General features: G+C 45.2%; 1 protein-coding gene across 4 annotated transcripts in view; it reads right to left on the reverse strand.

Moving 5' to 3' along the window:
• Nucleotides 1–2029: 2029 nt before the first annotated feature.
• Nucleotides 2030–13781, reverse strand: part of FGD5 (FYVE, RhoGEF and PH domain containing 5) — a 115943-nt gene continuing 104191 nt past the window's right edge. For 3 of the 4 annotated variants that reach the window (XM_036332291.1, XM_036332293.1, XM_036332292.1), the window contains 7 exons: nucleotides 13501–13600; nucleotides 13059–13196; nucleotides 12483–12612; nucleotides 11582–11712; nucleotides 8875–9003; nucleotides 3903–4057; nucleotides 2030–3253 (listed from right to left, as the gene is read on the reverse strand). In XM_036332291.1, coding sequence (XP_036188184.1) covers nucleotides 3217–3253; nucleotides 3903–4057; nucleotides 8875–9003; nucleotides 11582–11712; nucleotides 12483–12612; nucleotides 13059–13196; nucleotides 13501–13600 — 820 coding nt within the window. In that variant the 3' untranslated portion in view covers nucleotides 2030–3216. The remainder of the gene's footprint in view (nucleotides 3254–3902; nucleotides 4058–8874; nucleotides 9004–11581; nucleotides 11713–12482; nucleotides 12613–13058; nucleotides 13197–13500; nucleotides 13601–13781) is intronic. The other variant, XM_036332295.1, reaches the window with a different exon arrangement.

The following is a 13781-nucleotide window of genomic DNA, read 5'->3' on the forward strand; positions in this document are numbered from 1 at the left end:
GTCAAGGGCATGTACCTGGGTTGTGGGCACTTCCCCAGTGGGGGATGTGCAGGAGGCAGCTGATCGATGTTTCTAACTCTCTATCTCTCTCTCTTCCTCTCTGTAAAAAATCAATAAAATATATTTAAAAAAAATTTTTTTACTGATTCTGAGAAGCAGACAGAGGCCAACCCTGCAGAAATCTGTGTTTTCCTGATCTGCGTGTGAAGAGCTCAAGGAGGCGTCACTGAAAGCAAACAGGGAAGAAAATACCCGATGAAGACAGGAGTTCATGCTACGCACACCAGGCCTTCCCCAGGCCTGGTTTCTCTTTCTTACCATTTTCTTCTTTTTTAATCCTCACCCACGGATATGTTCTTACTGATTTTTTTGAGAGAGGGAGGAAGGGGAAAGCGGGGAGAGAAATAAACACATTGATGTGAGAGAGAAACATCAATTGGTTGCCTGGCATATGTGCCCCAGGATTGTACCTGACTGCATAGGTGTGTGCCCTGACAGAATCAAACCAGCAACCTTTTACTGGTAGTGTACAGGATGATGCCCTAACCCAGTGGTCGGCAAACTGCGGCTCATGAGCCACATGCGGCTCTTTGGCCCCTTGAGTGTGGCTCTTCCACAAAATACCGACTTCTGCGCATGGGCCACAAAGTTTCAATCGCACTGTATGTGGTGCGCGCCCGCATGTGGTATTTTGTGGAAGAGCCACACTGAAGGGCCAAAGAGCCACATGTGGCTCACGAGCCGTGGTTTGCCGACCACGGCTCTAACCAACTGAGCCACCCAGCCAGGGCTCTTGCCATTTTCATGGATAAGAAGGAGGGTCTCTTTTGCACATTGTCTTCATTTTGTACTGTATTGTCACAGAGCAGATCCCACCACCACGTTTTCACTTTGTATAACAATAACATACCACGGGTATGGTCTTCAGTCCACTTTCACAAACATTCAGTTTACACTTGGTCCCCTGAACTCTCTGGGAAGCTGGAGTGGTCTCTATGTGACCAATAGACACCGAAGCGGAGAGCTTCTGTAGTGGGTTACTTGCTCAGGGCTGAGTTCTCATTTCTGAGCCACAGCTTGGCAGAATACTACTTCCTCTCAAGTAACAGGCTTTGCTGGAGGTGCCCAGCAGCCTTTGCTGCTTTGTGCCCAGGGAGCAGGGGGCAAAGCAGATACCGTGGGGGGCCTCAGGCGACATTACTTCCCGTGGTGTTAAAGCTGTCCATTGCTCCAGCCTCCCAGGCCCAGTGGGAAGGAGCACCCTCAGACCACCTGTGCGGCTTCATTTGGGCAGGTCCCAAGACTTGTAAAATGGGCTAGAGGAAGAAGGTCAGGGAAGGAAGAAGGAGTAAAGTTGGCTAGGAGAAATTGGCCTAAATGAGTATACAAAGAACCATGGGAAGGACAGGTAAAAACAGGCGTGTCCTTGTCCAATCACACATGAGCTAGGGAGGAGCTTGGTGGCCCCTGCCACTTCCTTCTGCAAAGCCCATTGAGTGTATTTGATCTATTGCCCCAGTGTTTTTATTAAGGTAACTATTCAATGAGAAATAAAAGCCTTATTACCTCTGCTTTACAGAGTATCAGAAATAGGATATTATATGGTTAAAAAAAAAAAAAAAGCCTTCAAATGACTTCCAGACACATAATTCTACCTGGAGCTCAGAAGCTGACAATGGGTGGTGGTACACAGCAGGTTGGTGAAACCTCCACTGCCTGGTGCTGAAGTCCTGCTGTGTTTTTTTAAAAAACTCAGAGGGTCTAAAAGGCCCATTCAAATGTCTAAAGATGAAAATGATTGCACTGGAATTAAGTCCTCAAAATTTAATAAAAGACCTGTCTAATCAGTTACAATCTTTAAATATTTAATGCAAACATTTAAAAAGAATTGTCAACTAGAAAAAAAATTCCCCTGAAAATATTTACTGTTAATAACTCCTTGAGATGGTGCTTTTTACAAAAAGTTTGTCAGCAAATGCCTTTTTTTAGGGGATGGGCAGCAGGAGGATGGGGATAGGACATCAGAAAATGATATGCATTTTTTATTTTGATAAGAATAACAAGGAATTCCACCTGTTTCCCCACCCCTCAATTTGCTTTATGTAAAAATACTTCCAGTATAATGAGCAGCAGTCATCAGCGGGAGGTGACTGAGCCCCAGGCACCTAGAGAGTATCTTCAAGCCACTACTTCTGTGCTCCCTCACTGTGCCCAGAGCCATTGGCCTAGACCACAAATTCACCTGCTGCTCATGTCTTATTTTCTCTCTCTCAAGGTTTCAGTAATACAGAAAGGATTACCATGTCGAAATAAGAACAGGTTTTCATAAACATAACACTGTCAGCTCGTGTGGGGTAAGATTCAGGAAGGCACACAATAAATTAAAGCAGACCCTGTCTCTGGAGGGTTTGCAGTGACCTCCGGGGCAAGGGCCGGACCTGCCAGCAGCTGAGCTTCCAGCACTGGTGTAGTGATGAGGATGCTGTGGGAAAGAGGGAGTCCATCCTTTGCTAAGTCATTGTGTCAGTATACAGGTCACAGGATCAAATGGAGGAGGAGATCCTCGCCTTCCTATCCAGTGACGTGCGCCGTCCGCGGAGGACCCTTCCCTCCGCGTGTCGCCACAGCCAGGTTTGCACAAGTCAATCTTCCGTACACCCTTGTTGCGTCCTGGTGGCGAATTAGTCCACAGAACTCCATCTGCTATTTACTTAAGTAAATCACTTGGAAACATAAAACTGGAGGTTGTAACTCAGTAAAACAATAAAGTGCTTTTGATGAGAGTAGTTGTTATTTACTGGTTGTTTCTTGTTTCACCTGAGGCACCGAAATCAACAATGTGAAAGGTGACAATGTTTACTAGGAATAAAAATTGAATAAGCTTGTTTCTACTAAAAAGCCTGCATTTCTAAAATGTACTTTTCTATTGGTTTCCATGTCTTCAAGTTACTGAATTTTTACTCACTACTGGATAAGGAAATCGTTTATGCTGGGGTGGGACAGGGTGGGGAATGGGGAGACAGATAAGGAACTGTCCATAAATATCCCTTAAGGGCTCCACTTGTGAAGGTGTGAGTGAAGGGGTTCCAGCAGAAAAGGTCAGGCCCTCATGCTGAATCCAACATGTGTGCAGATGAGTAGCAACACGAATTGGCTTCTGGATGGGTCCACACATCAACCTAAGAGTTTATTCTGAGTCCACATGCTTGATAACTGCTATAACACACTTGCATCTTCCATGGCCTCGATCCACCTGTAAAACAAAAGAGAGGAGACACTTGGTGTCGTGACTGTGCCTGTGACTCTGTAAGTGACTAGACTCTATTAGTATTAGCCTAAGCTTAGGGACCATGTCATATTCATATTTATTTGTTTCCCCAGCATTTAGCAAAAGGCCTGGAACACAGTACAAAGGTTTGCTGAATCAATGCATGCCTGTACGAACAAATCATAATAATCTTTAAAAATTGCACAACTGCCCTGGCCGTTGTTACTCAGTGGTTAGAGTGTCGGCTTGTGGCCCGAAGGTTTGATTCCCTGGCCCCACCCCGATTGGACATGTGTGGGAGGCAACCAATCTATGTGTCCCTCTCACATTGATGTTTCTCTCTTTCTCTTTCTCACACTTAGTCCCTCCCTCCCTCCCTTCCACTCTGAAAATCAATGGAATATTTTTTCCACTCTCTGAAAAATCAACGGAAAAAATATCCTCAGGTGAGGATTATAAAAAAATAAAATAAAATTGCACAACTAAGAATAGGCAGTTCCACTGCTCTGCTGTGGCCCAAAGGGACTTGATGGGATATGATGGCTGGAGGAGAACAGAAACCAAAATCCTAGGTAACAACTTGTTTTCTTCTGAATGAGAGGCAAGGAAATACATAATTAGTTATTTTGATTACCTCTGAGCTGAATTGGTATCCTCTGCTTTGAAGCTATAAAATAAGGTTTTCTTGTGGTAAAGGTGAAAAACAGGCCCTACTTCGCTGCTGCCCTCCTCCTTTTCTGGGGCAATGGTGAACCCTAGCAGGGGCATACTCTCCATGGCCACTGTGTCCTGCAGAGGGCAGAGGAAAAACTGGTATTAAATATGGCACTACACATAGTTAACAGCTCAGCGCTCACTGATACCTCCAATCTGAGGTGCATGATGAGTCTTTCTGTTGGGACATGCCTTGGACACAGTGAAATAACTGCACACATACTTTTCACCCCCACTTCTTGCCAAGATCAGACATAAGGAGGAAAAGAAACATCATTTTGTGACAGCCTATTAGGACCCAGGCATTTTCACCTTCACATTATCTTGTTTTAATCTTCACAGCAATCACAGAAAATGTCACCTCCATTCTAAGAAGAAATTGAGTCTCAGAGATGGTAAATAACTTCCAAAGATCACACAGCATATAAAGGGCAGAGCCAGAATCTGGACTCATGATCACCCTCTAGCCCCCTCTCCGCTGATTCAATTAGTGATTCAGCTAGTTTTCTCGAGTTACTTCTGATAACATTCTGTACTCACTGTCCATGCCTTCATTCACAGGGCTTCAGGATGGAGCACCCAGGGTGTCTATAAGCTATAAAGGTGCTAACCATGCAATGAGATGTACCCAGAGAACTTAGATGGATCTTAAAATCATAGTGCTTGGTGGAAAAAAAGAGCTTTAATATATAAAGATACTTTTATATACACACATTTATGTACTAGAAAAAAATACATGTTCATAATACAATTTTATTAAACCACATATAAATGAGATATAATTAAACACATTAGAATGGTTATGGGAGGAGAAGGGAGGGGAGAAGATTTTATGTATAAAGGGAAATCAATTTTCAAAGATTGCTAGATCAGAAAAAGCATTTGACAAAATTCAACACCCATTCATGATAAAAACAAAACACACACACACACACACACACACACACACACACACACACTTCAGCAAGCTAGCAGTAGAAGGGAACTTCCTTAATCTGACAAAGTGCATCTATAAAATACCTACAGCTAACATCGTATTTAGTAGTGACATACCGTATATTTTTCCCCTAAGACTGGGAACAAGGCAAGAGGGTGTTTACTCTTATCAATGAAATTCAACACTGTTGTGTAGGTCCTAGCCACTGTATTAAGGCAGGAAAAAAACTAAAAGATAAAGATCAGAAAAGAAGAAGTAAAACTATCTGCGCTTACAAAGACACGACTGATTACAAAACAACTATAACTAATAATGAGTTTAGTAAGAATAATCATTAAAAAAACTTATTTACAACTAGAAAAGAATAAATTACATTCAAAGTTGCACCCCAAAAATAAAATATTAGGTATAAAGTTAACAGAAATGCAAGAACACAAGTCTAAGACCTACATACTAAAAACATTAAAAGAGAAGTTAAAGAACTAGATAAGTAAGAATTAATACCATGTTCATGAATTGTAAGATACCAATATTGTTAAGAAGCCAATTCTCCCCAAATTGATCTATAGATTCAATCTCTCTCATAATCTCAGCAGGCTTTTTAAAATAGAAATTGAAAAGTTAATATGGAAACAAAATACCTAGAATACCCAAAACATTCTTTAAAAAGAACACAGTTGGAAGACTGACACAACCTGACTTCAAGGCTTACTATAAAGTTATAGTAATTAAGACAGCATGGTACTGGCATAAAGATTGGTAAATATATCAGTGAAACAGAATAGAGAACCCAGAAGTAGAACTACACTTATTCTGTTCTTTAATATGTGACAAATACATCCAAATAAACCAATAGGGAAAGGAAAATCTTTTCAACAAATGGTGTTAGAACAACTGAATATACGGGAAGAAATGAACATCAACCTCTACATCACACGATGCACAAGAATTAATTTGAAATAGACCTAAATGTAAAAGCTAAAACAGTAATGTTTTCAGAAGAAAATACAGGGGAATAACTGCTACTTTCAATCGACAAAGATTTCTTAGGACAGAAAGCAATAGTCATAAAGGGAAAATATACATTTTACTGAAGATAGAAACTTCTGTTCACCAAAAGATTCATTCATTCATTCAGAAAATGAACAGGCAAGTCACAGACAGAATATTCATAAAACATTTATCTAACAAAAGACTGGCATCCAAGATATATAAAGAACGGTAACTCAAGAACAAGAAGACAACCTACTTTAGAAAATGGGCAAGAGATCTAAACAGGCACTTCTCAAAGTGAAACAGACAAATGGCCAATAAGCACATAAAAAATATCAGTCGTTAGGAGACTATAAATTAAAGCCACAGTGAGATAAGATACTATACCTTCACCAGAATGGCCAAAGCTAGAAACTGACAATACCAACATGTGGAGCAATCAGAACGCCCACATTTACACGCATTGCCGAGGAGGGTGTAACTGGTACAGCACTTTGGAGAAGGGTCTGGTTGTTTCTTATAAACCACAAACACCCAAGTTTCTATGATCCAAGAATTCCAAGCCTAGGTATTGATCCAAGGTGAAATAAAAACCTATTTTCACACAAAAACCTGTATGTAAAAGTTTAAAGTGGCTTTATTGGTAATTTTCCCAAACTGGAAAGAACCTAAATGCCCTTCAACTGGTGAATGGATAAACAAACTGGTATATTCACAAAATGGAAGATTACTTCGGCCATAAAAAGGAATGACCTATTGCTGTATGCAACATGATTGGTCTCAAAAACACTGGACTGAGTGGGAGAAGTCCACGTGATTCCATTTATATGAAGAGCTAAAGGAGGCAAAACGAATCTATGGTGGAAAAAAATCAGTGTTGCCTCTGGGACAGGGATGAGGTGGGGTTTATAGATGGATGCATGATCAAAACCTATAAAATAATATACTATTTGTGTACTTCATTATATGGAAATTGTACCTCAAAAGGAAAAAACATAAATAGGGGGAAGTACATTTTGAAAAGCATAAAAAAATAAAAAGGAAGAGGGATGAATGAATAAACAGACACCTGATCAAAGAAATACAGTAAAATGTTGATTGCATAATCTAGTTCATGGATATATGACAGTTCACTGAAAATTCTTTCACCATTTCTTTATGTTTGAAATTTTTTATATTGATAAATAGTAAATATAGTAACTAAATAATAAGATGTTAGAAAAAAGAAAAAAATGCCTTTATATTTATAAAGTCACTTTCTCCCAGGACTGTCACTGAACAGCAAGTTTCATTGACTTTGGTCAGTTCAGGGTATATGACGTGTTCACAGTAGTATAGTCAGTGATTCACATTATCAAACCTTTTTTTCTTTGATGGAATTTAAAGCTGGCCCTAACACTAGAATATGCTCATTGAGAAATTACACAAGTTCCTCTCTGGAAGAATCTATTTTGGAAGCATATTTAAATTAAATTCATCTTTTAAAATCAACTTATGATGTTACTTCCATGACAACTGTTGCTCAGAACCTAAAGACTGGGTTTTCCATTTTCAGATAGGACTCACCTTCTCTTTGGTGGTTACTTAGTTATCACTAGCCTTTGTTCATCTAAGCCAGCATTTCTTCCCAACATGTGTGCTGTGCAACAACACTTCTATGTGATGTTCTATGAGGAATGACCTATGGTCTGCCCAGCTTGGGAAATCTCCACGTCTTAAGAGATCCATGACATGGCCTTGTCTATGAGAGATTCTCAGAAGTATGACTGTGAGGAAGTCCCACTCACTGCCTACCCAGGGTTCCCTCGAACCCTGTTTCCAGAGAACCCCTGTGGTGTCCTGTGGAATGCCTGCTCAGGGAGATGTTGCCCTGGGCTGCAGAGGATAGTGCATCACATTTCAGTTTGTCCTGGAAAGATCAAAACTCTCCCCAGCATAGAAAGCCGCATCTGTGGACATGCGAGTGAAAGACCCCCTCGAGGAATGCCCACCTCACACAGCACCCAAGTCACTCAGGCCCAGGGGGTCCCCTCTACAGGTCCGTGTCCCCGCTTGGCTCTGGAATACCCGAGGACAGTGCCGACTGCAGCCGTCAAGGCTACGGGTCCTTTGTGAGGGAAGCTTTAGGTCCTGAAGAAGGAAATTGCTTTTGCTCACTCACCAGCATCTGCATCTATGGTCAGGGGAAGGGGCCAGCCCTGTGCTCTGTGCAGATCCTCATGGGGTGGGACACCCACCCCCTGCAGCTGGGCAGAATGCATTGAAGTCCCATTTTCAAAGCGTATTTATTTAGCCTGTGGGAGCCACCAGATGGTGGGGGCTGGACATGGAAATCTTTCACATTATCCTACAGTTCCGCGTGGGTCAGGACCAGACAGCCTCCTGCTGCAGAAACACAGCCTATACCTATCTACTCTGGAAGGAGGCTTGATTTCCAAGGCCCTCTCTCCGATATTTTAGAAAATGTAAATGTAAGATGTTCTATAAAAATATAAACAAGTTTTACTTAATAGAAAAGTTACTATGAGGCCATGCAGTTCCCTGTTAAAAGAAATGCACAAAGAGTGTGGCAGTTTCCTTCAACCTGTTGAATTTGGTCCTAAACAAAGTAGAGAGGAGAAAGCCGCTTTCTCTTGGAGAGTGGTACGGGATGCTGGGCCTGTGACATTCAAATACTTCGGTGCACAGGTCTGCATGCTGTACTGCCTTATCTCCCTCCACACAGAAACGGCAAGTTCCTTCGATCTGGGATGGACACGCAGTCGTGTGTCCACAGCAATGCTCAGCACATGGCATTGCTCAATAAAGACTTGTCTGACATGGGAATTGGGACCAGCATTCAGGCCCCACACTGCCCTGAGGTGACAGGGTGTGGTGCACACCCCACATGGACATTCTCAGGCTCGAGCTTAACCTTCGAGCCTTCACAGGAGAGAGAAGAGGAAGTGCGAACCACCACTACCTCACTGGCCATGTAGGTGTAGAGCACTTTGCCTTTGATGACAAACCAGAGCTTCTTCCAGTGCCTCTTGCCTTTCTTACACCGGCTGAGATAGCCACTGATGGCGGAGCCCTCTCCGGAGGCAGCCACCTGTCAGAAGGGAAGCACAGTGGTCGGCACCAGGTGGTGGAGGGCACAGTTCAGACAGAGCCAAAATGACATGCACAACAGTGAGCACATTGTTTATACAGCTTTGAAGTCTGAGACATGGATGAGGTCTCAGGATCCATCCAGCACCTCAAAGGCAGCAAAATAGTACGTTGGTTTGAAACACAGGCTTTACTGAGCAGATCCAAGAGTTAAAAACTGCCTTCAGGAGTGCTGGCCTCTAGTGGTGTTTTAGACTCCTGGTCCTCCCCAAGCCCCAAACTCCCACATTACAAAACTGATACCTGAAGGAAAGGTTTTCTTCCTTCTAAAACTGATTCTTACAGTTTTCGGCTTATTGATTTCTTGCATTTAAGGAGGGATCCTCTTTGTATTGTTTACCTAAAGGTTTTTATCATCTCCTGCCTAAGGGGATGTGTTAGCTCCTCCCCTTCTTCTTAGTCGCCTGTCGGACAGGCTTTATGTGGGGTTAAGAACACAGGCTTGGAGTAATACCAATCTAGGGCTCCAGTCCAGGTGCTGCCAGTTTATTGACAGGTAATGCTGTGCAATTCACTTACTTCCTCTAAGTCTCAGTTTCCTTACTAGTTATATTGAAATTAAATGACATAAAACCGATGACCTACAGTGACTGACCCATAGTAAGTGCTCCATAAATAGTAATCTTACTGTTAGAGCAATGTGGCCAGGTTAAGAAATAATTTCATTTGACTTTCTCATTTTACAGATGGGGAAACTGAGTCTCAGAGGAATGGAGCGATCCACCAAAGGTCAAATCCCTATTTAGTTGAAGAGAGTAAGAACTTGAATCTCTCAGCAAATACTCCAGAGGTCAACAAACCTCAGTGTAGGGCAGCGGTCGACAACCTTTTGGACCTCACGGACCACCAGTGGTCCACGGACCACCGGTTGGCGACCGCTGATGTAGGGAATGGAAGCCACAACCAGTTCTGGCTGTTTGAAGAAGCATAGGAAAGAAATCTGCCCACCACAGTCCAGGACTTCTATACCAGATATGGGCTCCAGCCCCCCGCCCCCCCCCACACACACACACTTGCTGTGCTGAAACATCTCACCGAGAAGAAAGGCAGCGTGGACAGAACATGACAGGGGAAACCGATTCTGCAACCTCCCTTTCTGACAGATGCTTGGGAGGCAGCTTTCTGTAGACTTTCTCATGGGGATTGGGTCTTGCTGGTGAGGTGGGGGAAGGGGAGAGCACAGCAGGAGACTAGGGCACATATCTCCTGGGGCTACTGCCGATCCCACTGAGTGCAGGCTTTGCTGGATAATAAAAAGGTTGTCACTTTGGGCGAAAATTAGCAAGGGGCTGGCTAGGTCAGAACCATGTGGCAACAGGATCAGAGCAGCCTGATGTTAGAAGGGTAAGAGCATTGATTCTTAAACTCTGCCCCCATGGAACACTCGGGTGGGAGGAGTGACAGGATGAACTTTCCTGGTTTTATGGGAAGGAACTAGTTAAATAAGTGATGGGATAACCATACGATGTAAAACGTGAGATTTATATGGCTGAGCAAATGGGAAATAATACCTAAGAGAAATTAAATGAAGAGTCAGTATAATATGTTATCTTTTGGGTAAAAAAGAGGATCTATAATTGTACATATTCGTTATGTAGATGCATTAAAGTTTCTGGAAGGATCCATGAGAAATCTGATGGTGGTTACCCCCTGGGATGGGTAGGACTGAAGGAGTTCGGAGAGGGAGAGAAACTTACTTTCATCATATATTCTTTCATGCTTTTTTTAAAAAATATTTTTTACCATGTATGTGTTAATCCCAAGATTTTTAATATGCAAAGGGAATTAAGTTAATGGATAGAACTGTACCCATTTAAATTTTTCATCCCCTAACACTTTTAAATCCTTGCCACCTACTACTTGCTAATGAATATTAATGAAAAAAATTGGAAACAGCTGATCACACTTCTTTCAACAGCTTGTATATTCATGGGCATACATTTGTTTGTGATTGTGATTAGAATTTAGACGTATAAAGTCTAGTCCTATTTGCAGGATGGAATTGAGTTTAGCCAATTCTGAGGTTTCCCGCAAAGAGTTGCAGCTTCCAGGGGGCTCACCACCTGAGCCTGTTTGGGACCCCAGGGTGAGAGGATGGTACAGCCTGCTAAGGGAGACCTAAGCTAGCGCTGTAGCTGCTTTAGTTGGACAAGCCCCAGTGGTCTGTGCAGTACTCTTGGACTAGGTCTAGGCTATGGGGCTGGAGAGAGAGAAAGGAAGAAAGAGAGTTGGACAAGAAGTCAGAGAGAAGGATGTGAAAGATGTCTCCTAACACCATCTACAACCACTTTTAGTCCTGCCCTCTGCCACCAAGCAGGCATCTTCTCAGTCATGCCCAGGAGACAGGCCTTCCCTTGTTAGGTGAGTCTGTCCTTGTAAACAGAACATCTCCCACTAGGGGTCCTCGTTGTCCCAAAGAGCCCAGTCAGGGAGGGGAAGGGGTCTGACACTGTTCACAGAGGAGGACCATGAACCGTCCAAATCCCAAGATGTCCACGCAGGTAGCCCACCTGCCTTACCTCAGTGAGGGCCGAAGGGACTTTCTTCTGCTTCTTGAAGGTCGAGGGGTTGATGCTGTGGAAGACGGACGAGAAGGAACTGCTCGAGAAGCGGGGGGAGGACAGAGGGAAGCTCATGCTCACTGGCCTCTCTGTAATGAAGACAAGTTACGGGGAAGGGAGGTAAGTGTCCACGTGGACAGGCACGCCAATTCCTGTAAATCGGAGCTCCTGGTCCTTCCCAAGGTGGGAACCAGCCTCACCGTGGGGTCTAAGTGTGATCAGAAAAATGGGCAACGTCCTTCTGCTGACATGAAGGCCCTGGGGGCAGGGAGGGAAGGCTTCTCCAGGTCTCCAGGAGGCAGGGGCTGGGCTGTGCTCGGATGGCCCCGGTGCCCCAGAGAACTCTTTGGTTTTAGGCCCAGGTCACACTTGCTCTCCCCCAGCCCTGCTTGGGCAAAGCCTGTCCCCTGAGCACAGTCTCTCAAGAGCCAGCTCAGCTTCCGCAGGCGCCTTTGTCAGCGAGCCCTCAGCCCTTCCCTGACCCTCAACTCTGTGACCTGTCCCACAATCCTTGTCCCCAAAAAGGGCCCACAGAAAACAGGCCTACAGAACTCTCTCGAGAAGAAAAGAGGCTGCTATGGCAAAGTAAATGTGAGCTCTCCGCTTCACTGAGGGGCACTGACCCAGTGTTTCCCAAACCTAGCTGCCCACAGAACCCTTCTCCTGGGAGCATCTTTCAATTTTTTGTGGACCAGCATTTTGGGAAATGGTGCCCCAGGTGTGAGTTTAAACCCCTAGTTCTTCCTCAAGGGCTGCTTTTGTCTGCACCTCCCGGGAAAGTGGTTTCGGGCACCAACCACAGGCCAGGGAGAAGCCACATGGGCCACCTGGAAGAAAGGTGAGGGTGGTCCCAGGTTACCTCTCATCAGGCCTGGGACGTCCCCGCCCCTCTTCTTTAGCTCGCCGTAGCAGCCGTCGCAGACCTTGGCCATCCGGTCCTTGAGGTACTTCAGAGGGTACTTGTTTCTCGAACAGTTCCGGCACACGATCTGCAGGCCCAGTTGGGGATGCATGTTGGAACGGTTCTCATCTCAGCACATGCTTAGGGCCAGCATCCTCACCCCTCCGCCTACAGCCCCCACCTCCTCCAGGGACTGTGCCAGGTCGCCCTGCCTTTCCAGTGCAGCTGCATAGAGTTCTGTGCAGGTGCTTATCTCTTTTTCTGATGAGCCCTTAACCACAATAGATACTGTTTTTTTACGAGGACAATAACCACATATGCTGTGATTTTCTTTTGGGAGCATGGTGGTGCTACGGAAGGGGCCTGGGCTTGGCACCATGGTTTGAGGATACCAGCAAAATGGGCATTAACTACCTCGCAGGCTTGGTGTGAACCCTGCTCTCTCTGGGCTGGCACGCAGCAGCTGCTGGATGCCCCTGAATCCCCACCCCATGCCACCCCCATGCACACATTCCCCCCAATGGAGTGACTCACCTTGCCACAGGCATGGCAGTGGTGACGCCTCAGGGTGAGGGAGAAGTCACAGCCGCAGTTCATGCACATCATAACATGTGTGACGGGCACCAGAGTGGGGGGTCTCTCCCCCAGGCTGACCCCCAACCTCTCTCGTATCTAGAGCAACAGAATGGAGCCAAGCAGTGTGGTCAGGAGACCAGCTGGATGGGTGTGGGGGACAGGGTGCATTCTAATTCTGTAGCCTCCCCCTCCCCATCCTATATCCTCCAGGAAGCTGATCTTGGGTTAGAAACAGCCAACAGGAGGTGTTGTGCTCCAGGCTGGGGTTGCACAGTGACTGCCCTGAGCCGGTGGGAATATGGCAGGAGAGGTAGGTAGGAGGAGGAGGAGCCAGTGCCCTGATGCAAAGAGCTGCAAGTCTTCCTAGGCGTGTGGCTGGTGTCCCAGGGCCTCCACTCACCTCCACGCTGTGGTGGAAGGCAGCCAGAGCCTGGGCCTTATAGTCCTCAGGGAGGGCTCTGCTCAGACAGCCATGCCACTCATCCCGCTCTGCACAGGAGCTGTGGGCACAAGCTGGAGTTAGCGATTGCACGAGGGGACCAAGTCCAGGGCAGGCCCCTGCCCATCACACATGCCTGAACCTCTTGGCATCTGAAATCCCACCAGCAAGTGCGGGCCACCTGCCAGACAGGCCTAGGCTCACACCTCAGCGCCTCCACCTGCTAGCAGGGCGGCAGGGCA

Source organism: Myotis myotis, unplaced genomic scaffold, assembly GCF_014108235.1.
Source record: "Myotis myotis isolate mMyoMyo1 unplaced genomic scaffold, mMyoMyo1.p scaffold_m19_p_13, whole genome shotgun sequence".
Lineage (NCBI taxonomy): Eukaryota > Metazoa > Chordata > Mammalia > Chiroptera > Vespertilionidae > Myotis > Myotis myotis.